Source organism: Trematomus bernacchii, unplaced genomic scaffold, assembly GCF_902827165.1.
Source record: "Trematomus bernacchii unplaced genomic scaffold, fTreBer1.1, whole genome shotgun sequence".
In the NCBI taxonomy this organism is placed as follows: Eukaryota; Metazoa; Chordata; class Actinopteri; order Perciformes; family Nototheniidae; genus Trematomus; species Trematomus bernacchii.
The window spans coordinates 4,426,605-4,453,208 of NW_022987573.1; the positions used below are offsets into that span (position 1 = coordinate 4,426,605).

Sequence of the window (26,604 nt, forward strand, 5' to 3'; positions counted from 1 at the left end):
CACAGACAAGCACATAGTGTACACACAGACTCAGACACAACACATGCAGGTACATAGAGTTGAACGCTGTGACAGGGCTTGTGAGGCTTGCCAATGATTTGATACTACTGTCAATAGAGTATCTGAGTTTCAGTATTGATAGCCTACCAAATGTTTTCAACAATGATAGCTGGACACACATGTTTCTATTTCTAACAAAAGCGACACACATCTTTAATCTTGCATAAACCCAAGCTTTTCCTTTTCCAGAATAAAATGGTAAAGCCTTGGCAAACATTTAAAAGTACACAAGATTTTTTTTAAACATCCCCAGACATTGAATTCCAGCTTTTGGTACTTCACAGTTTTACTGCATGGATACAAGTTTAAATCCGTACCAAAAAAGGTATTGAGGTTTTATGATGAGCTTTAATTACTAGGCCCAAAATGAGTCACCAATCTAAAGGGCAACACATTTTGAAAGATCAGAAAGTAAATAAGAAAAAACCCTTCAAACAAAACAAAAAAAAGCCATAATTTGTGTGTTTTTTGTTTACAACACCACCACTTTTGCCCACGTTTGAAACACTTATTCCTGGGTGGAAAAGCCAGGTGCTGCATGCTGCTCTCTGGGTATACTCTGTCTCTATCTACACCACTTCATTTCACTGGGGTCATATGGCCTAAAGCTGGTAACCACTGCTAGAGACACGGAGCTATACAGGTACACAGATAGATCCATATATATCTAAAACATTTAGCATTTAATAAAGTACAGAGGAGTTCCTGGTGATGCACTTTTAACTTGTCTCCAGTGAAGAGTGAGGAGTCTGTTAATAAATAGCAAGTACTATTTCTCTCTCCTCTCCGCAATGCAATTGGATTACCCAACCGGCAGCATCATCATCTCTCTGCAGCTCATCGGCCTCTCCTGGGGCACCTTGGCTGCTGACAGACATGCACTCCAGCAAACAGTGAATTCAGCACCGCGGACAGCTCCAAAACAAGCGGAGGCGTGTACTAGCGACCTGTCAGTAATCTGCTACGTCACAACTACAGCAAAAAAACACACATCGCAGGCCTTTAATGCATTCTCCATGGAGAGGAGCCGTACGTTTTCAGAAACTGCTGGATGTTTTCGTTCACCAACAACACGATAACATCTTCTGCTGCTGAACGCATGAATCTGGCTGAGATTGTGTCAGTCAGCTGTAAACCTGGATGCATTTCAGCTCGGGGCCAGATTTGATGAATGATTAAAAGACCACATGCACCTAATCCCGTATGGAAAACAGGATGCTCCTCCTCTAGTGCTGTTGGTTTGTCAGAGGAGAAACAATGACGATAGAGATGGCTCCTCGCTGTGCTGTGACAACCAATTACATAACGTCAGAGCGGAGTGCTCTCATTAACATTCGCGTCCATTTCACCGAGAAACTCACATACACAACACGGGCGAATCCTGACTCATATGCAATGAATTTGTACCGATAAAACCCACCATGTACATAAAGTGCTGAGCATAACGACATCTGTGATCGACGTGCTCCTACTCTTGTTTACCCATTTGACGCATGGATTGGAGCATAAAATGGCAATCCTTACCCAGCATTCACCACCATCTCCATCTATGATAGTATCCTTAAAATGACAACACTCTTTAATATCACATAGATATGTATGCGTGTTCCATTTACGCAGATACACATAGTGTTGCTATTACGATTTGAACAGTGAGGTCAAATTTCCTGTCAATTCGAAGGGCAAGGGAAACAGCTGCATGGTAAAAACAACACCCTGCATCATGCTGTCATTTCAAGGGAAGTAAGAACATCAGCTAATCTGTGCAAAACGAAACCAAACGCCTCAAGAATATAGTTCCTTACGCGAGCAAAGCATGCAATAGTAATCTCAAGATGGTCCTTTTCACCCTTGGATATGCAAACACACCATCAAAACAACACATGCATAATTCACAATTGCTTTGGTATTGCTGATGAATCAGTAGTACTTGTTCGGTAACGCAGCAGAGAGGGGATGGGACATCATCCAAACGACGGGAAATGATGCGAGATTCCTTTATCCCTGCGTCGCCCTCTGCCTAAAGGATGCTCAGCTTCTCTTCCCAGTACAGCAATTTGCCATCATCACGGAGCAGACACACACACACTGACTTACCAGAGATGCTGCAGCTGCCGAGGTGCACTACTACTCAATAGCCTATGCTGCAATATATTCAGTATTTCCCCTTGCAGTGACAGAAGGTGACCCTGCGTTCTCTCTCTGCAAGACACTAGATCACGACGCACGCAGCAAGGGGGAGCTCCACGGCACAGACGCGCGTCGGGGGGATGGCCCAGCGATTTCCTTTCACGACAGAAATAGGCTGCAGGGGAAACGGGAAAGCGGATGCAACTAGGAAACAGGCCTTTTTCTAACTGCCCTCCCAATATTAGCAACATAAGCTTAGGGGAGATTTGCTAGATGTTTCAGCATCTGCAGGAGACGAGAGGGTCATTTGCATTTTCAAGGCTTTATTAGCAATAACGTTTGATGTGGATCATATTTTAGTCTGTAGGAAATACGTTTTGTTTTATATATCAACAATGTCTAAAATAATATGATAGTTTCAATACCGGGGAGAGCCCCAAATTTGACTTCCACTTTCCAACCAATAAGGGGAGAGGGTGGTAGGAGTGGGCGTGGTCGCTTTTCTTGTCAATCACGCCCCCATTACATTACACTGCAGGGGAGGGAGATGGTGTTTTTGTCCTTTAGCTGCCTAACAGGCCTACTGAATCTCCATCCACTGGTTAATATGGGATGTCTGTTGATATAACTGCAACATTCAAATGTGCTTTCAGAGACGGCACAATATGACCATGCTGTATATTCTCAAAGGGCCAAAACCATTGTAAAAAGAGTCTACCAATAACGGTTAGCAGAAGGGAAAACAATAATGGGCACATTTTGGGATACATGGAGGGGTCAAAGAGGAGTATAGCATTGAAATATTGCAGTCTCTGTGTTTTGTATGACTGATTTATGTTTAGAAGATCAGATTTACTGTCTGTTAGCTTCCTCAAACATGATAAATGATGTAAGGTTAGTTCATCAATGTGGGTGTTTCAATAAAAATACAAAGTGTAACAGCATTGTGGTTTTTTGTGTTTATTAATATAATCATGTCTCCATTGAAGAAGGACCATGCATAAAAGTACATTCATCTAAAAAAGAGAAGAGATGATTTATGCCAGATTTGAGCCAATAGCTCATTTCCACATAATCAACAAACCCTAAAAACATTGCATAGTCTCACATATCACATCAACAATTATAATCAGATCACAACACACAACCCTCTTTCAATCAAGTAAATAAAGGACATTTCCGAGTATAAATATCATTTTGATTTCATTTTTCTTTTTATTAACTCAAAACAATTCCGGTTGTTGTGACAACATGTCTCATATATATCCATTTTGTATTTATGGACACACAATATGGCTGCCTTCACTCTCTATGGATTGATGCAAGAATCTGCCTGTAGTCTGATAAAGGCAAAGTGTTAATTATTTAGTTTCTTACAAGGAAAACATTGAAACAAATGTCTCTGTTTAGTCAAGGGAAAGAATATTCTTGTTTTTGTTTTTTGCAGCGCTCATCCTTTAAACTCTCAGTGGAGCAATGTGCCCTGCCAAAGCCTCTCAACATCCAAGACAAACAGGGAGAAGAGAAGAGGTGTTTGTTTTGTGGATATGAGGTTGCTGGAGGAGCAAATGCCCTAAAGCAGATTAACTGGATGCTTGGGTCTGACTTTTAGGAGCAATAACTTTATCTGATTATATAAATGACACGGAGAGGTTATTAGAAAACTAGTCACACAATACTTCATAATCGGAGCTGTGCATGCATGCTTTAATGCACACACATGCGTGATCTCTTTCTGTAATTACATAATGTGTATATGCAGGGATTGTCCCTGCTGCATGCATAACCTTGACCCCTCACCTAAACCATTGAACTGTCGAATGAAACTGATTTATTTCAAATCTATATTTAACACTTGCAGTTCTTCAAGATTTGAAGACTGTCACTAAAATTGTGCACATTATCGCACATAAAATAAACATTCACTCCAAAATAATGACTATCATCCAATATTGTTTTAACTCCATCATAACCTTTAAATTACAACAGGATTGTTTGGTCATTATTTTGGAGTGTTTTGGAGATGGAGATAAATTATGGGTCAAAATTGACCCGAGAACACCATGAACGGTAACAGCTTTCGAACACAACACAAGGGTTAAAGATGAATATGACATGTTGTTCACACTGACTTTGATTGCTTACCATGTCACTGGACTCTAATCTTCAAAATGAATGTTTATTTTATGTGTGATAACGTACACAATTTTAGTATGGATAATATGTCACTTTATTTCATTCAACATGTATTATTAATTACTGTGTGTATGTAAATGTATTGGACAATTGCAGGACTAGCCCTCACTCCATATTTGTTTTATTTCTGACTCGGATGATAAACCAGGCCTGTCATAAAATGCACCCCCCCCCACAAAATATGTTTCTATTAATCCCACCCTTATGCATTTTTCAGGGTATAGTTGTAGGACTAGTACCAATGAATGGAGCAAGTTTCATGAATGTGACCCTTTTATTTTTTAAGATATTAAGGTGGGGCATATTGTGATAACCAGGCCTGTCATAAAATGCACCCCCCCCCAAAAAAAAGATGTTTATATTAATCCCACCCTCAAGCATTTTTCAGGGTATAGTTGTAGGACTAGTACCAATGAATGGAGCAAGTTTCATGAATGTGACACTTTTATTATGTAAAATAGCAAGGGGTGCATAACGTGGCAAAAATATGCTGACAAAGACTATGTAACATTTGTAAACATATATTTTGATTATTATATGACAAATATGTAAAATTAAACAATACATTTTAAAGCACGTGTATACAGACAGGACGTAACAATAATAAGAAAAGAAAAAAAGATTAAAAAAAACAAAAACTGAAAAGGAAGTGACGAATGAATTTCGACACCACTACCATCAAATACGGAGCGAAAAGTTTAACCACAAGAATCAAGACTATATGAGCTACCACTAAACAACTCACAGTCTGAAAATTACCATTAATAAAAACCCTGAACGTTTACTTTTCGTTTTAAACATCGTTTTAAGGTGTAAACGTGTCATTTAGAAATGCGCGTTCCCGTGACAAGGGGGGCATTTCATGATGGGGGTGCATAATTTGACACAACACCGGCATGAGTGTGCTCTGTGGAAGATTCCCATGTCGGCTAACTTTACCGAACAACGCTGATACATTTTGCAGTTGGAAACTGCCTTCAGTAGAAGCTGCTGGATTCCATCCTCCGAGTAAATCGCCAGACGTGCCGACACATCCTCATCACTCCACCACTCCGATGATTTTCGTATTCTTATTGTTGCCATAATAACTGCTTTCACAAAAGTACTCTCGTTGTCATGTCTAATAATGCCAGCAAATACAATGGCCGCTCCAAAAAAAAATTCAGAGTTAAACGGGGCGTGGTTTGCATTCCGCACAGCCAATCAGACGTGTGAACTTTTTTCTCCCACGAAAGTCCCTTCTCTCTAGCAGGGACTGAAAACGGGGTAAAAATGGTTCTGATGAACTAATTTAGTTCCTGGGGCTTTTTGGTGTGAACGCAAATATATCGTAGTTATGATGAACTATTGTGGGAAAAGTACTCCGGTGTGAACGCGCTAAATTAAATATTTTAGGCTTTCCTCTTCGGCTCCTTTCTTTTTACTTTTACTGTTTACTTTGCACTCTCAGAATATAATCCCCTTTCTCTCTGCTTGACTCACTACGAAGGGAAAATCAACCCTCCTGGTAGAAATTGTTTTGAAAGATTTTACTGTAACAATTAATTTCATTACAAATTCACAATGTCAGGAAAACTAAAACATTTCTGGGAAGGGGCTCAAGGAGTGGTATAAGTACATTTACTCAAGTATTGTACAATTTTGATGTACTTGTACTTTAACTGAGTATTCTCATTATTTCACAAAAATAAAGTCCACCTTTTATCAGCTGTGATAAACATTATTGAATCAATAATCATAATCTAGTGATTTAATATATCAGATTCTGAAATGGGTCTCTTTATCAAGTACTTGAGCATAAAATGTGAGTACTTTTTCCACTTTTGAGTTTAAGATTGTGATCACATTTGGATCCACCGTGTCTGGTTTATTTGAATCTACTCTAACTTTATCTATTTATCTGACGGATAACATCAGTTTACATTATACCACAATGGCTTAAATTATAAATCACCTTTAACTGAACACCCAACATAGGAAATCACAAATGTACCCTCATCTGCCCCCATGTTGTTAACTCAAAGGCATGCAGTGACTTCTAGTGGCAGCAGGCTGCCAGTGAAAACCCTGCTATAAGACTATGAGATGCATTTTTCTCTTATTATTAAAGTGTTTGGTAACAGCTACAGCATATTCCTGCACAATTGAGGATACATATTATGCAATAATACAATTATTCGTAGAATCAACTTACAGTCATTGCTGCACAGGATTTGTTCTGATTCATGTGATCCAGACAAAGCAAATATTACACAAGTTGTAGAGTCCACAAGTCCATATTTCTTTTAAATGAATACATTTAATAATGAAAATAAATCACATCATGTTTTTTTATCTGACAATTGTTCCACTTTAATCTATTTATGTTGCAGTTTATCCTTTCAAAACCTTTTTTCTACTGCATTTTAAAACATTTCTCTACTACTAGCTGTACACAAAGGGAGGCACGCACATATATTAAAGGGGTGTAGTAGAAACAAGCTTACGGAACTTTCAATTATTTCAATATCACCAAAGTAACAAAAGAAAAAGGAATGTTTCAAATGTAAAGATAACAAAAAAAAAGAAAAAACATACAGAACTTTGACATTCTGTGGTTCCTATGACAACACATTTGGAAATCTTAAAGTGCTTTGTGACATCACGAACATTCTAAAGTCAGGTGTAGGTTGAGCTGTGTGGGATCATTTGGTCATTTACTTTTGGCGAGCGGACGAGAAGCAACCTCTGAAAATCCCCAATAGTTTTTACCCAAACAGCACAAAAACACACAGTACTGAACGTGAAGCATTCTGTAACAAATACAGGTAGTTATTGCTTAGTTTTTAGGTTAACCTGTACATTTATTTAAAGAAAAACTGTGAAATATACCAAATTAGTTTCTAAGAGTAGATTTATACAGTTTTATTTATTTGTACTGCTTTTCTATTAGTAAATCGTTGTGGGGTGAGGTGGCTAACAGCAGGTTGCCACTTGTAAATGTCCTCTATAATTTCTAACTTATTCACTTGTAAATCTTAAATCTAAATGATCTTTGGTGGCAGGGCTATATCAAAACAAGCTGGAAATGTTCTGTCTGAAAAAACAATAAGACCTTTTGATAACTCATTATTGTGGGGATTTTAAAAACAGTTATAAACATTAATCAAGGCAGAAAATCATTCAATTGTGGCTTTTGGAATAACATACTAATACTTTGTTAACTTTGCTTTCAGTTATGCCGTCAGTTTTGAAATCTCAACCCCTGGTCAACACAATCTCAGACAATTACGAGATTTTAATAGTTCTGGGAGTGGGTTCCTTTGGACAGGTGCTGAAATGTTTGAAACTGGACACTGCAGAGACTGTGGCTGTCAAGGTTTTGAGAAACAGTAACGCAGATGCACTCAACATGAGAGAGGTGAGCTAACTTTGGATGATCACAAGTCAAAGATCCATTATTGGACTGTGCCTGAGTCTTAATAAATATTTGCTCGTACACAACCTCACTGTTTTATGTATCCTCAGATGCTCATGCTGAAAAAGCTCAGATGTATGGACTCTGATAAGTCCACCATCGTCAAATGCCATGAATGCTTTCAACGGATGGACCGGACGTTCATGGTTTTTGAAATGCTGGATATGAGCCTCCATGAGTACATGGACAAGAGAGAATGGCTGCCTGCACCTCTCAATGGCATAAGAACGGTGATCAAAGACGTAAGGATGCCAGAGAGAAAATAATTAACAACTATTAGTTTTCCACCCGTTAGATAAGATATACTTTTATTGATCTCAGTTTGGGAAATCATTCTCATCATAAACATTATGTAAATTACTTCACTTGCAGTTGGCCACAGCATTTGATACCCTAAAGGGTATGGGACTGATCCATACAGACTTGAAGTTGGACAATGTCATGCTGGTGGATCACCAGGTACAGCCGTTCAGGGTGAAGCTCATCGACTTTGGCCTAGTTGTAAAGACCTCCGAAGTCTGCAAAGGACTTGTAGTGCAGCCTGTCTGGCATAGGTAAGACCTCTAGACCCTTTATCATGGATATGCAATCGATGTAAGAAGTTCACTGCCATCTGACTGTCTCTTATTGAATATTTGGAGAAGAGCAGTATGCAGTATGCCTAAAGAAAATGTATGAGTTGTATTTTTATTTCTTTAAAAATGACCTTGTATATTGTGCTGTTCTTCCACACTCAGAGCCCCTGAAGTTATTCTTGGCCAGCCATTCAATGCGGCCATCGATGTTTGGTCTCTTGGAAGCATATTGGCCGAAATACTCCTCGGTTTTCCGCTTTTCCCAGGAAATAATGCGTATGATGTGGTGAGTAACATTGATGGTTCATTTCTACATTTGTCCTAATGTTTGTAATATTGTTTTGATATGTACTAATACTTTACGGTCAGGCATGTTTAATACATGGCTATTAGAACATTTATAGAGTAGTCAAAATGGCATTTTGCTGTGTTTTGTCTCTAGCTCCGTTTCATCATCGATCTCCTGGGAGAACCACCAAGGCAACTCTTGAATAGTGGATTATTCACAGAGTCATTCTTTAAGGGAAAAAGCAGATTCTGTGGGCGGACGGTTTGGAAATTCAAGGTATAGCACCGCAACCTTCTTTGCCAAACATTCATTATCCTCCATTAGATCATGAGCATAAAAAGCAATACAATATTTTGTCTTCTTCCAGACACCCTTGGAGTTTCAGCTGGAAACAAAGCTGAAGACGAGTGATGACAGGGAATACACGTTTTCCTCTCTGGAGGAGCTGAAAACAGTAAGTTCTCAAGAAGGTGCTGCCTGTAGAGGCAGTAACAACATAGTCAAATATCAGGAAATCTTTTTGGCTAGTGTCAATTCATTTGTCAATATTTTTTTTATTTAGTCAAGCACACACAACAAAACCAGCTTCCAGGCAGAAGACAGGAAGGCTTGTGTGGAACTTTTGCAGGACATGCTCCAGATGGACCAAAAGAAAAGGATTACTCCAAAACAAATCCTGGCCCATCCATTCATAACCAGGAGCTACCTCAATCTGAGCAAAAACTGTCTGTATGGGTAAGTATGTCTGTTTGACAACAGTAGGCATTTTAGATGACTTTAAATGGCTATTGTAATGTGTACCGTACGCAATTTGAACATGATTGTAAACGTGATTATCCTTTTGTAGCACTGAAACTGTAGAAGCTGACAGTTCCAGCGAGAGGCCAGAGACTGAACAGACAAAAGTTGATGGGTAAGTAATGATTAGTTTCTTTTGGTTTTGTGGTAGAATGGAAATAATAGTTTTCTATCAGTTTGAAACATTTCACCTGGAAAAGCGCTCTAATAAAAATGTAATGAATTATCATTATTATTATTATTTGCTCTGAACTCAGCACGCTTCCGAATGTTTCTAAATGCATCTGAACAACATATTTTATGGGAACACCACTTGTTAAACGCGTGCATCTTTGCTTACCTTTAGATCCTCTGAACACTCCTGTAGTCTCAAAGAGCTGCCAGCTGGGGTCATCGAGGTTCAGACCGATGAGAGGACCATACTGGTTGAAGAAGCCACCAAAGAGAGCAGTGTCATCAGGTAAGGCCACTAATCCCTCAGCTGAGAGTAGAAGAAAAACACAATAAAGTTAGGAGAGATAAAATGATCATAATGTTCAAAGTTAATGCAATCGAAGCAGGTGACATAAGATGCACCTTTGCCCTTAATATGACAATGTCAGTTTCAATATAATCTAGACCTTTTGATCTTGTATGAACCAACAATGACCCTGTAAGTGTTTTTGTGTTTGTGTAGGACCCAGACTGTGCAGGGAGATACCCCCAGCTCAGTGAAGGCTGAAATTGCACATGAAATTAAACTGGATTCAATCACTGATGAAGATTGGGAAATAAGCATCGTATCGGTTATTGGAAAAGGCCATTCCGAAGCTCCCAAGTCCAGCAGCGAAGAGACTTTGCCCGCACCTGGTAGGAAATATTTACCTCACCATTTTCTGAATTGTCACATTTTTCCAAACCCCATTTCTTCAAAGTTGATTAAAACACTAACTATAATTTTAATTTTCAGTGGTCAGCGAGCCAAGGAAGAAAAAGAAGAAGGGAATCAGAGGATTCTTCTCCAGGATGAGGAGGAATTTCTTCTCCTGCTTCTGTGTGCGAGGAGTGAAGTAGTCTGTGAAGGTTTTCCAATGAAACTCACTGTCAGTTCAACATCAGCAGCTTCATTTCCCTTAACTCTGACATGGGTGTTTAAAACTCCTTCAAGCTCTATGGAGATTCAGTGCAAAACTTCACAGTTACTTCTATGGGCAGCACAGCACTTCCTGTGAGGAGCAGGAGCCGTGTCTGCATGGGTTTTCTCCGGGACCTCCGGTTTTCTCCCATTTTTTACAATAAATTGTTCACAAATTACAAATATGTCTATTGGTTGTACATGTTCAGTCTTAAGATAGGACTGAAATACATTTCGGTTGCTAAATTGTTTTGTGTCTATGAAGACTTTCTACTGTGATTTACTAAGAGCTGGTCTTTCTGACGGATAAACTCTCAAGCCAAATGTAGGGGGATGCCACGCTGTCATTTCAGTTTTAGATTTTTTTCAGCAGTTCATATTCCAATTTGTGGTGCATTTATGGTCAAATGACCGTTACAAATAGTGACAATTATTTTGGAAATAGATTTTTATGTCTGTCCCCATTCTATTATTCCAACAATTTTGTTTTCTGGTGCTTTAAAAAGTACTGATATTCACAGGGCTGCTACTATGGCTGCAGATTTAAAGTCTTGTTTTAGCAAAATGTTAAGAATATGGTATCATGTTTTAAATCATATGTTTATGTTTTATGTTTTATGACTTGTCCTTGTATGTTTCGTTGTAAAGCGACCTTGAGGTTATGAAAGGCGCTATATAAATTCAAGTTATTATTATTATTATTATGATTATCATTATCCTGAAATTTGATAAAAACTTAATTTACTTCAAATAATTTCAATAACAGTCTATAGGATATTCATATTTATTCTGTCTGTATTATACTGTCAATATATTAACCATCTAGTGTATTCATTTTTTATACGACTGTTTATGATGTGTATACCCCTTTATTCTGTTCATAGTGTAAATACTTTTTATATATTTATATTATACTAGACATCACATTTTCTTTATCTTATCACTTGTACTCTGTGCAATGACAATAAAGTTGAATCTTATCTATTCTAATTTAGTTTGAGGCCTCATATTTCTCGTGATTACCCAATAACAGAGTCATCAACCAGTAGCTTATGTTCTCAATTGTCTCCCTGGAAGCTCAGAGGCAGTTGAAAGTAGCTGTCAATTATGCAAAGAGAGAAGATTATATATAATGTATATTATATATAGTCACACATAACAAATTACTTCTTGGTCGAGGTCTGAAAAATTATGTAATTGTTTGTGTCATCAGTGGTGTAAAGTAACTGAGTACATTTACTCAAGTACAATACTTAAGTTTGAGATACTTGTTCGTATTTCAATTTTTGTTTCTAGCCGACTACAATTCAGAGTTAAATACTCAATTTATTTAATGTGGAATTAAAACTAGCTACACCTTTCCTAGCTTTGATAAACACATTAATGCATCAATAATTATAATCACAAAATATAATGTATATTATTCTGAAATCTGCATAATGAGTACTTTTACTTTTGGTACTTTAAGTATATTTAGATGCTAATACTTTTCTTCTTTTACTTGAGTAACATTTTGAATGCAGAACTTTTACTTGTAAAAGAGTGTTCCTAACTAGTACCTAACTTTCAAATACAGTCTCTTTTGAATTGCCCTTCAACAAGGTTTGCAAACCAGCAAATTCACTTTGATCAATCTCTATAGGCCTATAAATTCTTAAAGGCAGATGTTTGTTGTACACTTTTTGTGTCAGTGCTTCTCACCATGTGCTGCTGCTGGCTGCAAGTCTGTCAGGAAAAGCAAATCCACGTTCATCAGTCAGTGGTTCCTGGTTGTATAACCTCTAGTGATGTGTCGGTCGCGAACGAGCCGGCTCGAAGAGCCGGCTCTTTTAAGTGAACGACGGGAGCCGGCTCGCGCCCGCGAACGAGCCGTTTTTTTTTTGTTATTTTGTTGTTAAGTAATACAAGACAGAATGATATGATGATCTCCGCGCTACAGCTGCTCCGTGCATGCATGCAGTGACATGTAATATCCAAGGATTAGAGACTGTTGGATGCTGCTGTACTGAGCATTGCAATATATTTATTTTCACTATGTCATTTATTTATGATTATCCTTGGGCTCAGCAAAGATTTGATGTCAGCTGTTGCTGTCTTTTTTTCTATAGTTAATACTGAAATAGAGCCCTGCTGTTTAGTCAGGGCCTTTTCTTTAAATATAATTTTAAAATGTCGATACAGTAGCCCCTTTATTTAAATGTCTATGCTTAAGTTTTTATCTCAATCTCAATCTTTATTTATTTATATAGCACATTTAAAACAACCTTCAGTTGACCAAAGTGCTGTACAGGCAATACATATTAAATAACACAATGGGAGTACAATAATAAAACAATAATTAAAAACATGATAAAAAGCACAATAACTAGAAAAATATTTAAAAAAAACACATACAAATGTAAAAATGTAATGTTCAACTAGTATTAAAAGCCAGTGCAAAGAGGTGAGTTTTTAGCTGAGATTTAAAAAGTTCAATAGACTCAGCAGTCCGGATATGTACTGGGAGGCTGTTCCACAGTCTAGGAGCTGCAACACTGAAAGCCCTGTCACCTCGGGTTTTTTATAGGTGTTGCTATCTGCTTTGTGTAGCGTGGTTCAAGCAAGTCAGTGCATTCATTGGGTGGTATCAGAGAGATACAAGGGTCTGTAAATGCAATGAAAACTGGCCACAGCAAATAATTGATATTAAACATGTAATTTTTACTTTTGAATACTTCAGTACAAAGGATGTATTGAATAATGTAAGTGATATGTGTACACATATAAATCATGAGTCAAAACAGGGCTACATTTGATTGAATTATAAAAGGTATAATATGTAGTAAACTGAAGAGCCGTTTGGGAGCCGAAAGAGCCGGCTCTTCTTGGTGAGCCGAGCCAAATGATCCGGCTCACCAAGAAGAGCCGGAATTCCCATCACTAATAACCTCAGTTGTTCTCTCCGGTCCTGGTTTGCCCTTAAACTCCTGCTTTCTCATTATTTTTTAGATAAAATCAGCTGGATCAACTGCTATTGTCTGAAATGACACAATTTTAAAATATGTTAAATGTGCTTTTTCAAATGTCTCACAAAGTTTGACACGACATTCGACTGGGCACACACACCTGTTCTACTCAATGCGATGTTATAATGCTAAGCTCCCTGTTTGTATGGTTTTTTATTATAAGTTTGGGTAGCCTAGTAGCTAAGCTTGTCCAATGTTACCCTACTGCGTTGCCCTGCTGCTTACACCTGTAGCAAAACAAGGCTAAACCACTCCAGGTTAAATATGGTTTTGAGCGGAGGTTTTGTTAATAACAAGACCACATGGCTGGTGGGCACCAAGATATTCTAGTTTTTCTCAAAAAGCGTACTTTCAAATGGTTGCTAAACCTCGTTCATCGTGACCGCAGCTACTGAACTTCTGCCATCTATGAGCAACTAATGTCAGCGGCAGCGTCATTCAAAAAGATCCAATGAAATTATAGAGGGCAAACAGGCAATCAGTCACAGTTGGTTGCTAAGTGCCATAATATGTAATAATATATACTATATACATAATTAATAATAAGCAATGTCAACAAAATAATGTGGGATTTTGTGATGCTAACAGATAATGTTATTTTGTGATGCTAGCTTCAGATGCTAAAACGCTAACATAACATCAAACGCACCACACGAGTGGGACTACATCGGAGTGTATGCATAACCAACACACGCATACAAAATAAGTACATGGAAGGCAGAACCTGAAATATAATAAGCGCAGTTTTGTTTCGCTTTTATTCTGATAGTTTCACACAGGAAGTGTCAACGGAAGACCAACTGCCTGAAACCACAACATAAACGATAGTCAAAAGAGAGGCTTTCCACATCGCACAGTGAGTTAGCATTTACTCATCATTAAAGTTAGACAGGTTTATTGTAGCATGTTATAAACCAACCTTGCCGTGATGCAGACGGCTTGTTTCAGCTTGTTTGTGAAATAAAACAACTTGTCGGCGCACCTCGTCATCTACTGGAGCAGCTAACGGTAACGGCTGTTTATGTAGCTAGTAACGCAGGCTAGCCATTAATAGCCGTTATCTCTGTGCGTAGCAACGTTGATTGACAGCTGCTGTTATATTTTACTCAGCTACCTGCCGTTATTACACATAAGCAAATAGCATGAACCAGCTGAGCAAAACGTGGCTTTTCCGGCACTTGCTAACAAGACATATAATGTTTATAATGTATTGAGTTGGCCCATATAAATCCTCATAGCCTTTTTGCAAATGTAAGGGGACGATATCCAACCAATTAACCTTTTTGCCCTTTTGTGACCTTACTACTTCCTGGATGTACTTATAACAATGCGCGAATTCTTTTCATTCCGTTTTCCAGCAGATTTTTTCGCTGATTAGGAAGGGCAGTGATACCATGTGGAAGTCACATGAACGACAAGGATGAGGTATAAACAACAAGAGGGCAGCTTGAGGAGAGATCCGCTGCACACTGTGTCATAGGGAGGGGGTTTGCTGCTTGTAAACACCCTGCACAAGCAGCCCCCTGTGTCCCCCTCTCCTGAACATATGCAATGAACAGCACTACTGAGCCCCCTGCTATCATAGATGGGGATGTGGCAGTCAGCTATGTGTTGGTGCCATTCTTCCTCATCACTATTATTGGAATAGCTGCAGCTGTGGTAAGTTGGGTTGGTCTGCATAAGACGATATACACAAAGTTGAACTGCTAAAAACATATAGTGTGTTCAAGCTGCAAAGTTCAGTAGATCTATAAACATTCGTTAAAATAAGAAGCCACTTTATTAATCCCACAAGGGGGAATTAAGTGTTGTACTCTGTTAAAAAGGCATTGCGATAGCTCAGAATTGAGACTAATTACATATACACAGTACATGTGATACTCTTCCATTTGTCTGTTTCAGGTCATGTATATTCGTAAGAAAAGACGGTAGGTTTTTAATCTACCCTGATTGATTGAATGGCACAATGCTACTGTGATAACATTGATCGCTTCACTTCTGTGTTTCGGTGTTAGTCATTATATCAGAGTTTGATTTCTTTCTGTTTTGTTTGTGCTGCAGAATTGACAGACTTCGTCATCAGCTGTTACCAGTTTACACATATGATCCATCAGAGGAGCTTAATGAAGCTGAGCAAGAAATGTTGTGGAGAGAAGAGGACACAAGGGTATGATGCACCATTGCTTTGCAAACTTTTATTTTCTCTGGGACATTTTTAACTACAAGTGGTACTAGTCATTCTGAAGTCAGATGAAAACCTATGTAGATTTTTATAAGCTAAATGAATATGTAAACAATGATTTCACCGCAAATCCTGCATTATAAGAAATGTATACATTTTCTCCATGTAGAGGTTTAATATAGCTCTAATACAACTGAATTTTCTTTCACAAAAACATGCCTGCTGTTGACTTCTCAGTGTATCTTTTTAACTGTGTGGTTGCGCCATTTACTCTAAACCACAGCAGTTCCTCAATTAGTTAGTGACTTCCTTCCCCTCATAGAACAACGATGCAAGCATGAAAGTACAGTCATAGTAGTGGTGGTTTTAAAAAGTAGAACAGTTGCACTACTTGTTTTATTTACAAACCTCCAATGCTTCACAAAAGCAAGGAAAATAAAAATAAACAGGGAGTTCCTCAAACCAGATCTATTGTAGTGTACATGTGGCTCTCATGTTATTCAAAGTGAAAACCAAAACATGACTTTCTATGAAGTTAATTTGACACTCCTGGTGGTAACATACTGTAGTTTAGAAATTGATGAAATAGAAATAGATGGAAACAAATTACAGAAATTAAAGTATTGGCCTGGTTGAATCCAGTGAACAGTTTAGCACTGAGCCATGACAAACACTAGGTGGCAGTATTGACCATGGGAAAAGTCATGTCTTACTCCACTCAACCTATAAATTGGGAAAAACCAAATCATAATATCAAGTTCTGTAGTTGTCAAATAGACTAATATTAAGTGATTCAAGGTGAAGTTCACTTAAATATCCAAACAACATTTGTTACTCACTCCCAAAGGATTTTTTTTAGTGTTTTATGTCCATCCCGGAAAATGCTGATGGTAATCCAATACACGTTGAATTTGTGTTGTTCAGAACTCAATATGTTTCTCCAGAAACAATATCCCTGTTACTAATGCTCATATTTTTGACATTGTGTCTTTAGAGTCAGGGTTCTTTTGGTCATTAAAAACCTGGAAAAGTCATGGAAATTCAAAATGCTAATTCCAGGCCCTGGAAAAGTTATGGAAAACAATATTTTTCCCGAAGTTTTGGAAAAGTCATGGAAATGTAACTAAAGTTGCATAAAATATAATTTATATTTTATCTAATCGCCGAAATACTATAACGATAATAAATACTGTATCGTATGAAACGTAAAATGGCATTTAACTGACGAGGTATTTTGCTGGTGAGAGATTTTAGTTGCTTTAGCGTGTAGAAGCTAGTAAGCCAACTATTTGATTTGTTTTAGACAGGCACAACATGTTTCAGACCTTATTTTCCTGTTTCATGTTAAAATAAACCATTTTCAGTGGTACCGCTGAGAAAGAGTAATTTTTTTTTTGGTCATGGAAAATTAGGTAAAGGTCATGGAGAAGTCATGGAAAAGTCATTGGTGAAAAAGTGTATGAACCCTGTAGAGTGACCGCTGTAACCAGGACCTGTTGTTGAAATTATGTTACTTTTCAATTTCAAATGTTTATTTATGTACAAATGAAACATCATTCCCCTCCCTTGTTTGCTTTTCATTATAGCTTGATAACAGCATGGGTTTAAATGAGACCTTGCTGTTTTCTGTGTTCTTTCTGTGCTTTGAATGAGCTGACCCTCACAACAATTTAACATATCCTCATCAGAAACATTATTTCCCTTAACTTATGCCTTTAAAAACTACAGTGTGTAACTGAACTGTTTTTGCACTTTGCATTTTATGTCCTCAGATTGTACAAGGCTGGGCCAAGAGTTATCAACAGCGACGCCCTCTTCTGACCAAAGACGTCAATGCATGATGATAGTGAGCCATGGCATAGGACATCAGTGTGGAGACAACCTTCAGCCACATCAGTCATCAGTTTGAAGTCACGCACAAGACTTCCTTTTGGTTTTACTTGTCTTTGCTACCATTTGCCGTTATCTCCCTGTTAAAGTCCATATAGATTGACTGTTCTGATGCCAATCCTTTGTGCCTAATAGATGCAGTACCGTACATTTATTTATTTGAAATTATTTATTCAAAACCTTTTTTTACTGTGACATTATTCATGGTTGAGAAAGGTGGAACCTCTCACAAGATTAAGAAAAAAGGTTTCTGTAGGTTTACTGTTGTTTACATTAATTATGTTGTTTTGTGCAACAAGTGGTTTTGTTCCTGTGGTTTGCAGTAGGCATTTGATTAGGGGCAGTGTTCACAGTGTGGTAGGAGTATGCATCAGATAAAGAATTTCTTAATATGAGAGGGTTTAAGATCACTGTCTGGTTAGGTTATTGTGAAGAGGTTGTTTGCAGTGCATTAAAAACAAACATGGCTTCTTTAAAGAATGGCTTTTAGTTACATGTGTTGACATGAAACTCTGCAATATGACTTAAATTCAGTTTTAACAATTATTTTCATATAGCTAAGAGATTTATAAAATAGATTTGCTGTTCAAATTAGGTTGGGTGACATTCATTTCAGTTTCATTTTGTGTCAAAAGTTGGTTTTAATCTCTCAGAACTAGCTGCCCCAGATCTCTCTGTGGTTTAGCCAATTCCTATGACTCTTATCAATGGCATGAAATGGAAGTAAATAAAACCAACCTCCTCACATCCCCAAAATGAGCGGTGACTAGTGCCCTAAATATGTCCGTTCTACAAGGCATGGCACCAACAAAATGTACCTCCAGCTGAAGATGAATGCCATAGGTCTGACTGTATCAAGCACTCAGGAAGTCTTTTTTTCTTGAATTGTAACCTTACCTGACCTTTCATTTGTGAATATAAAATACATAAAATAGAACTATAAAGAGGTTATATAAGAGGCACATGCATTCATTGTGGATAAAGTAAAGTGTATTGGGCAGATAATGTCTGGACTCGATAACAGGTATGACTAAATATTGAGAGGTACTCTGGAATAAGACTTACATTTTGTATAGATGTTAATGTGTCATTTCAGGCCCTAAGACTTCTTTACCCAAGAGCATGCCCCTCTGCTCATAATACTGTTGACTTTCTATGCATTAGTTTCTCATTTGTGGAAAGATAGGTAGTCACAAAGGAAACTGTATAAATATCCGATTATGATTTGCACTGGTAAAACACATGTCAACTTTTAATGGAAGGCTCTGATTTTAAGTTGCACATGATAAAGAACTACTGAAATCCAAATGTGAATTTGGCAACGTTACATCTTCAGACTGTTGGACCAGTTTGTTTTGAGTGAATTGATTGAAGCTATGAATTAAGAAATAAAGTAATATAACTTTGTATTGGTGGTAATCGTCTTTTTTTTTAATTTGTTTTAATTATTTGCCTACCAGTACATTTAGTGTTAAGGAAATTGAAATGCATGTTAAGTGTTAAGGTGGAAAACCAGTGTGCACACATTACAAGGTGACAAAGTGACAAAGAAAATTCTCTTTATTGACCATTTCTGATACAAATTGTTGTAGGGCACCATAGAAATATAGACATTGTACATTTATATACGGTGTACATTAAAAAGAATGATCCCATCCTAACGCATCAACAGTATGTAAATGAACAGTTGCAAGATGTCGGTATGTAAAATGATACCCATATGGTACCAAGTAGTTGATGGATGTTTGAAAAAAATAACATGAAATGACCAGTGTACTATTGATGGTGGCAATGTGTGTTAGTGCCAAACACACATTGGCCAACAGAATGGTTAAGTGAAAAGAGCGCCTAGTCTAACAAACACACAAATATTTGTCCATGAAAATTTGAACCAACATTTCAGTGCACCAGAAGAATAAAAACACACCTGCTAATCTACCACAGTCAGCGAACACAGTTGTCAAGCCGACAGGTCTCCCTGACTTGCTTCACAAATATAAACAACCTGTCTGCAAGCTCCGGTTATGAACGAGCCAAGACGTGCTGCGTGTGTGCACACACACACACAATCACAAACTTGACATCTTAAGATACCGCATTACAGTCCATTTGTAAGAAAAACAAAAATACATTTTCCAATTCATGCCAGAGGTTACATTTAAAAACAGAAACCAGTTCAATGCAATTCTATGGTTAAGCAAACTGTTGATTGAGGTATGCAATCCAGGCCTTGTATCGCCTGTATGCAGTTTTTCCGGGGTTTTTAACTGAGGTTGTAGCAGCTTAGGTAGGTGGAAAAAACCCAGGTAAGTGTACTGTGACTGCGGGTTCCCTGACACTTAGAAATACAAACATTACAACACACATCTTCAAAAAGACTAAGAAAGTGTATTACTGTACTAAGTGATGACAGAAGGACCACGCTAGGTGAAGCAGTGAGAGCTAGATGGAATGAACAACGTTATCCTGTTGGATAGCAGTGCCACCGACTATCCTCTATTACGATCAAACTCCTGGTTTTGACCGATTGCAGTTTGCCTTGAGTGATTGGGTGAGCGCTTAGTAACTGAGGACCGTGTGAAGACAAAGACGCCAACGAAAACAGCATTTGTAAAAGCTCCCTGAAGAAATGACACTGATGCCTTCTGCCTAGAACTCTGCCAACCCTATTCTTAAAAACACACATTATACCAAAAAAAGTTGTATTATATCATGAAAAGCAGCACACTCATGTTTTTTTATAAATGTATGTAACCCGAAGGAACAAAACAGTAAGTAAATCAGACCAGCGATACACTTTACATCTCCCCACTGCACGCCAAGGACCGGCGACGAAGTTTGTAAAGCATAACCCTTATCTAAAATTTCCTAAAGGACCGGTTAAGGATGATTCTGCTCTACTGGTGGGGTAGGGAGAAATCAGTTATGCAGAAATGAAAAAAAACACACTTCTACCATCTTTTACCTATTCTCATCCTAAACACTAAAGCTCAACTCCATCTATAATATGTTGCAAGGGATAGGTTAACCACTTCACACAAACAAAAAATAAAACCAGTAAGTACAGGTAAAATTCACCTTTGTCCAGTACAAAACATGAAGAAAAATCTATATGCCCTACCATCTCAGATGCGGGTACAACACATAAGTAACATTAAGCGGAGGAGAGTCTTACAAACCATCTTTAGGGGAATCCAGGCTCCTCAGAGCACACTTGTCCAGTATAAAAGACTTGTGATAACATGACGTGTAAAGAAAAGGGCTGTTACCCTTCATGTAATTCTTAGATCTATGCTTGAGCAAGGTCCATCGTTCTATCCAGTGCTGTTGCATGATATTTGAACTGTGTTAAGCCTCCTTTTGGCAAAGGGGGGCTTTGTCGTGAACAGTGGTCATGTGGTGGCACTGGCGTTGGAGATACAGCCCAGTTCTAGTTAACAGTATGTCAGTATGTTGAGTGAGGTAGCATGCGTTGTGAATTACTGGTCGTTTTCTTCTTCTTCTTCCTCCTCCTCCTCCTCCTCCTCCTCAGATGATTCCTGGGATGCCTTTTCTTCCTTCTCCTGTGACAGAAAGGGGGAATAAAATCCAGTCAAGCCTTGACTACACCCACAGGGAAAATGTCATCAACTTTTTCCAACAATGGCTGCCTGTGATTCATGTCTCAACGTGACTGTTTCTACTTCTAATAAGCTCAAACACCAACATTACACAAAAATGTAATAATAAATGTCTTTGATAAATCACTGTGGCATGAAGAACACCCAGGGGAAGGGTGAGCCATCTGTAGTGAAGTGATTCATAAGAGCGGTGAGTCACAATGAGGCATACTTCTTTTCCTCCCCTCACTCACTACTGCCCAAGATGTTCATTCATAAAAACGAGGTCTGGTTAGAAGGGTAACGTTGGGTCATTCCTTTCTGTGACTAATTCAAACCAGACTTCTTTCTAGAGTACGCCCTAACCACTCATGCACATGACAGAATGTTACTATAAGACCGCAATTTCCCCCTAGATTTAACATGCATTTTTGACCTGCTTTGCATACTCTGATAACACGTTTGACTGTTTAACTGCCGGTTACTCAACAAGTGGATTAGGAACACCTTAAGAAAATGGCTACACAGGTTCAGAGTTGCCTTTTAACACAGCTTTATGCATCTGAAGAAACTTCTCTAAATGAATGCACAGTGCATGACATGAATAGCTGTGATGAGTAAAAAATGACTAATTCGAGAGGAAGGAGGCAGGCAGGGGAATTAGGAAAATGCAATTGCGCCCTGCAGACAGTCATACCAATCATAATTCAATTTGGGGAGGAATGGTTTAAACACATGTGAGTACTGTTACACGGTTTATCAAGGGACTCTTACCTCCTTCTTAGGTCTTCCCCTGCGTTTTGCCCCTGCAGCTGGGGCAGCTACGGCAGCCGCTGCGGCAGCCGCTGCCTTCTGTGAGCGAGGGAAAACAGAACAAGGTTAGCAGAGCTATGGGCGGGGCGATGCATTTAGTTATTTTCTGGCTCAGAGACCTGCTGCCCTGCTCAGTAAAAGACAAGACTTTCTGGGGGAAACAAAACGGGTATAAACAATACAAATCTCCACAAAGCTCCACTTCTAGCTGCCTGCAGATGGCAGTATTAACTGTGTAATGATACAGATGGAAAGGGGCATTGGGTTCATTGGCTATTATCTGGAAGGCCGACAGGAACTGCACACAGGGCACTCCAGTTCGCTGGCCACCTGGTCTGAGGCTCAGAGACAGCTGGTGGGACTGAGCGGACACAAACCCTCTGCAGCTTGGCCCTCGCTGCTAAACCTTCATCATACATGTATGTGCATTCTACTCTTCCTCCCTTTCCCATACATAGCAGTGAAGACCGAGCGCACGGGGGAGCTGGAGGGTAGGGGCGAGGGAGAAAATCAGTTGTTGCTATGGAGACGACAGGCAGAGAAGAACTAGGGCTGTGTGCTGGGTGGGGGCGGAGGGGTGCTTAGTGTCAGCTTGGAAACAGTCTTGCGGCCTCTGCACCTGCACCGCACTGTGCATGACAAGCTGCAGGAAGCTGGAGGACAGGAAGTACAGCGAGCATCTCTCAACAAAAAGAAAATGTAAGGCAGTAAACCAAGGTCTTTACAATGGGAACCCAACGCCAGGCTATTTCTGACACCAGGAGGGGGGGGGGGGCAGCTAAATTGCAGCCAACAAATATATCACAAGTAACAGCAGGATGTCCTTGTAAGAGGATGGGGTTAGCTACCGTTAAGCGTTCAACCAAATTCGGGGATTAGAAAAGGAAATGATTGCAAGAGAAGTGGGTGAACACCATGTTCCGCTCCGTCGTGAATCTGTGCCTGTCTTCTTTTAAATGAATGTGTACCAGGCGGTTGGTGCATGCAAGCTGTTGCTGAAATCAGGACTTGTTGCCTGCAGAGAGCATTGACTTACTTTGGCCTTGATGACAGTCTTGTTTGTGCTGCCCTTGGGCCGTCCTCTGGACCTCTTTGGAGCAGGAGACCCACTTGCTTCCTGAAAAAGCAAAAGTCAAAAGATGGTTCGCACAATATATAACATTTTACACTTTGTATATAAAGATGGAGCGGCATGTATTTGGCAAATTATACAGGAATGAATAATGTTCTACATGCGAGACTCAAATATACAGTGTTCCCCTTTCAGGGTCAATGTGACCGGAAACAACTTTAAGACAGACAGGTGCTCAGAGCCACAGGTTGCCATGGCCTCGCTTAAAAACTCTTTATGGAATGTTCAAAATGACGCATATGTTTTAAAATAGTTCTGACAAAACATCTAATAAGAGGCTTGAATGAAAGCAGCGGCACTGTGGTAGGAGAAATAATTTACATTGAAGGGGCTCGAGTACCATCAACTCCAAAGTGCAAGGTGAATTCAGTATCTTGTTCTCGTGATAATTTGTGGTTGTAAGCCATGTCGTTACGGTCCCATCTCCTGTTGCATTACGAGTGTGTTTACAACCATGGCTCATAGCAACCAAGCAATTCAATACTAAAACACACAGCGCTGAGTGACAGCTATACGAGCCATTCTGTGCTTCCACCCAGCTATGTCATCCATTACATGACTAGCATGGGTGGGTCATGAGGGGGGGTCAATACTGGTTTGAAGGTGTAGAGTTACAGGTTGCTTACAAACCGGTGAGACACACAGGAAGTTTGTAGACTTCTACACTTACATCAATAAGGGGTGAGCGAATGGTCATAGTGGCTTGCTGCAGCCATATCTTGATTGACCTAAAGGCTCAGTAGAATAGCAGGGGCGTATGTTATTGATATGCATGAGCACCTTATCTACAGTAATATCTACCTGGGCATCAACAGATGTGTTCTAAGCGCTTGTTTTGTTTCTGTACTTCTTTTTCTTAATGCAAATGCGCTTTGTTGTGTTTTAGGATGGTGATATGATTGAATACAACCCGGATATGATCACATGATAATCGGATAAACATAAATAAGTGTCACTACTCACGTCAGTGGTCTTTTCCTTGGGCTGCTTGCGGGGTCTTCCACGCCCCCTCTTCTCTGTTGCCTCCTCTTTCGGTGAGACTGTCCCCTTGTCGCTCATGTTTTCTTATCTTTTCGGACCTAGGAAATAAACCACACCGCTCAGGCTTGCTGTAAAACAAGGCATCAAGTTCACACATGCATATGCAACACAGTAAATACAGGGGCTACGAAACTCACCGACCGCAACAACAAACCAACAAAAAAAACCTGCAGACCACACACCGGTAACGCGTTTAACTCAATTAATCCGCGCTTATTTCCAGGTCTATTTCGGGATCATCCGTGCTCAATTACCCACCCGACTGTGCCTTACAAACACATTTTTAACTATAAACATCAAGCATTGTATTGCTGGGATTATAGGCGGTCGGTAGCGGCATAAATCTGAAAAAGTCCCATGAACCCAACGCTCCGTCCTCGTACAGACCATGTTCGGCGGCCCTGTGCTGTACTTAGTTGTTGTGGCCAATAATCGGGCCTGCACATGGGACTATCTCACAGCATGTATCGTGCCATGGAGATACTACCCGACACACAATGGCTGCTGTGTCCTCTGTGGTGTTTGCCGGTTCAACAGAGCCTGCATGGACCCTTTAAAAAACCGCACACGAAATGCAGGGTGAGTTGGGTTCGCTTGCGGAGGCGATATCCCGGATACAGCAACAAAAGACGGCTTCACATTTCGAGCATGCCGTCTCTCCTCGCCGGAGCTCCTGCTTTTTAAAATGCATAAATATATGGTTCTGTTTGATCAAACATGCAAAGTTTCAACGTCGCGTTTCCTGCACTCACCTTTATCGTTGGCTATAGTCTCTTACTGAATTTAACCCAAATGTTTCCTTTAAGCCTGGCTGGTTGTACCCGGTTAAAAAGCCTTGCACAGATCTATAGGCTACAGCTTGTATTCGTCAGACAGCACACAGCCCGCCCCTTTCAAATCCCAGCATGCAGCGTTGACTAAAACCCCAGCTATGAATGAGAAAGGAACAGGATTTAGACAAGAAATAAGACTTTAAATTCTTACCAGCCGGTTGAGAAGTTTGTTCCTTCGACTTACTAAAAATAGCACGTGTGTCTTGTCTCCTGCAGATAAGGGAAAAAGGCGCCAGCCAGGAGGAGTTTTGAAGCCATTTAAAGAGCCGCCCTCATGGGAAGGCGGAGACAATAAATGGGCCACCAACAGTAATAGACGAGCCCGCGCCCCCCCTTTATCCCTCTTATTCACCTGGGTTCATATCAAAACACCAAAAAGCATGTGTAAAAGTTGCCGAAAAAAGTATCAATGTAAGAAATGTAAATAAACTGTATCATATATCGTATGCATGTGGTCAATAGTAACCTACATACCAGTCTTAACAATGATGGTGACTGAACTATGACCTCCCCCAATGCAAACACAAACCGGCTTAAGAACAGAGGCATAATTTCACGTTAGTTCCACCTAGCATTATCCTCTACAGAAAGACAGATCCTTAATGTGAGTAAAAGTACAGCAAAACCTCAACATAAGTCTGTCAACAATTTATTTATTTGTAAAATGTAAATCAAAGTATCAAAAGTGAGTTTACTGAATGCAGAAAAAATGGGCCATGGGTTTGTTACACTAAATTACATTATTTGATTTAATTGTGTAGTGATCACGGTGAACCTGCTTAATATTCTATCAGGTAATAATGTAATCTGTTAAGCACCATGTGATGAAAAGAACAGGTGTTTTTGATGTTTTACCTTAATTTGTTAAGTAACAGGTAGCCACAACTATCAAATAAACAGCACAATATTCCTCTCTAAAATGTAGTGAAGGTTAAAATATAATGATCTCTGAGCAGGACGGCTGCAGAAGCAGGGTACATACTCTCCGTTTCCCTCTGTCTTCATATTCATCATGTTATGTTCATGATTTGATCCCATTTCTGTGTTTTGATACTGATTTGTGGCCCATTTTTGTTCTTAACTTTTTTTGCATGCCTATCTTGCCCTTTACTGTCATTAAAAACAGGCAAATAAACTAGTAATAAAAAGGATAACTCAAACAGTAATCAGCCACACCTTACGCAATGAAATGTAAAGAAAAAAAGGATAATTTTAGAATCCCGAGGTCATTCTGCTTTTCTTTGCTAGATGTTATATCCAATTGGCTGCACATTTCTTTCATTATTTCTGATGCCTCTGAAAAACAAGCAGTAACATTTCATTTGTTTCACTTTTTAATGACTTGGTTAGACCATACATGTACTTTGCTAAAACACAACTCTTATTACTTTACAGGCAGTATAAATAAAACAAATCAAAAATAAATGGCAAACAGTATGCCTTCAACTTAGTTACCCCACACTAGATGTGACTAAAAAAAATATTTTCTG

The 26,604-nt window shown here is 39.1% G+C and overlaps 4 protein-coding genes across 10 annotated transcripts in view; 2 read left to right on the forward strand and 2 right to left on the reverse strand.

The window, feature by feature from the left end:
• The window catches only part of LOC117479573 (protein kinase C and casein kinase substrate in neurons protein 1-like), a 39,430-nt gene extending 27,032 nt beyond the window's left edge, over window positions 1-12,398 (reverse strand). The window contains exons 1-2 of one of the 3 annotated variants that reach the window (XM_034126654.1): window positions 12,321-12,398; window positions 9,846-9,986 (exon numbers count right to left, since the gene is read on the reverse strand). The gene's annotated coding sequence lies outside the window, so the exon portion shown is untranslated. Of the gene's footprint in view, window positions 1-1,990; window positions 2,126-2,157; window positions 2,326-9,845; window positions 9,987-12,320 lie in introns of those variants that run through there. The other 2 variants (XM_034126653.1, XM_034126655.1) reach the window with 2 other exon arrangements.
• Window positions 7,604-10,558, forward strand: LOC117479427 (homeodomain-interacting protein kinase 1-like). Its single transcript, XM_034126373.1, has 10 exons — window positions 7,604-7,786; window positions 7,894-8,085; window positions 8,216-8,397; window positions 8,581-8,704; window positions 9,075-9,161; window positions 9,270-9,442; window positions 9,555-9,620; window positions 9,852-9,965; window positions 10,182-10,354; window positions 10,455-10,558. Exons 1-10 carry the CDS (start codon window positions 7,604-7,606, stop codon window positions 10,556-10,558), a joined length of 1,398 nt encoding a protein of 465 aa, XP_033982264.1.
• Window positions 12,399-14,342: 1,944 nt separating the features above from the next.
• Window positions 14,343-19,103, forward strand: smim29 (small integral membrane protein 29). Of its 4 annotated transcripts, none has more exons than XM_034126688.1 (5): window positions 14,343-14,480; window positions 14,983-15,283; window positions 15,527-15,552; window positions 15,686-15,791; window positions 17,579-19,103. In XM_034126688.1, the coding sequence occupies exons 2-5, from the start codon at window positions 15,176-15,178 to the stop codon at window positions 17,645-17,647; spliced, it is 309 nt and encodes a 102-aa protein (XP_033982579.1). In that variant the 5' UTR covers window positions 14,343-14,480; window positions 14,983-15,175; the 3' UTR covers window positions 17,648-19,103. The 4 variants fall into 4 exon arrangements, with proteins under 4 accessions (XP_033982579.1, XP_033982582.1, XP_033982580.1 ...); XM_034126691.1 differs by having other exon boundaries at window positions 14,393-14,480; window positions 14,986-15,283; XM_034126689.1 differs by having other exon boundaries at window positions 14,437-14,632.
• A 135-nt stretch (window positions 19,104-19,238) lies between these two features.
• hmga1a (high mobility group AT-hook 1a) lies at window positions 19,239-25,368 on the reverse strand. Of its 2 annotated transcripts, none has more exons than XM_034126643.1 (5): window positions 25,266-25,368; window positions 24,204-24,319; window positions 23,145-23,225; window positions 22,070-22,147; window positions 19,239-21,259 (listed from the first exon to the last, which is right to left on the reverse strand). In XM_034126643.1, the coding sequence occupies exons 2-5, from the start codon at window positions 24,297-24,299 to the stop codon at window positions 21,176-21,178; spliced, it is 339 nt and encodes a 112-aa protein (XP_033982534.1). In that variant the 5' UTR covers window positions 24,300-24,319; window positions 25,266-25,368; the 3' UTR covers window positions 19,239-21,175. The 2 variants fall into 2 exon arrangements, with proteins under 2 accessions (XP_033982534.1, XP_033982535.1); XM_034126644.1 differs by lacking the exon at window positions 25,266-25,368 and adding an exon at window positions 25,034-25,139.
• Between the last annotated feature and the right edge of the window lie 1,236 nt (window positions 25,369-26,604).

Bases quoted from the DNA above. Each gene is read 5' to 3' on its own strand.
- LOC117479427 (XM_034126373.1), top strand. From the start codon at position 7,604: ATGCCGTCAGTTTTGAAATCTCAACCCCTGGTCAACACAATCTCAGAC. The intron at 8,398-8,580 runs GTAAGACCTCTA...TTCCACACTCAG, and splicing joins GTGCAGCCTGTCTGGCATAG to AGCCCCTGAAGTTATTCTTG. The intron at 9,621-9,851 runs GTAAGTAATGAT...GCTTACCTTTAG, and splicing joins GAACAGACAAAAGTTGATGG to ATCCTCTGAACACTCCTGTA.
- smim29 (XM_034126688.1), top strand. From the start codon at position 15,176: ATGAACAGCACTACTGAGCCCCCTGCTATCATAGATGGGGATGTGGCA. The intron at 15,284-15,526 runs GTAAGTTGGGTT...TGTCTGTTTCAG, and splicing joins TTGGAATAGCTGCAGCTGTG to GTCATGTATATTCGTAAGAA. The intron at 15,792-17,578 runs GTATGATGCACC...TTATGTCCTCAG, and splicing joins GGAGAGAAGAGGACACAAGG to ATTGTACAAGGCTGGGCCAA.
- hmga1a (XM_034126643.1), bottom strand. From the start codon at position 24,299: ATGAGCGACAAGGGGACAGTCTCACCGAAAGAGGAGGCAACAGAGAAG. The intron at 22,148-23,144 runs GTAAGTCAATGC...CCTCGCTCACAG, and splicing joins AGACTGTCATCAAGGCCAAA to AAGGCAGCGGCTGCCGCAGC. The intron at 21,260-22,069 runs GTAAGAGTCCCT...TTTCTGTCACAG, and splicing joins GGGGAAGACCTAAGAAGGAG to GAGAAGGAAGAAAAGGCATC.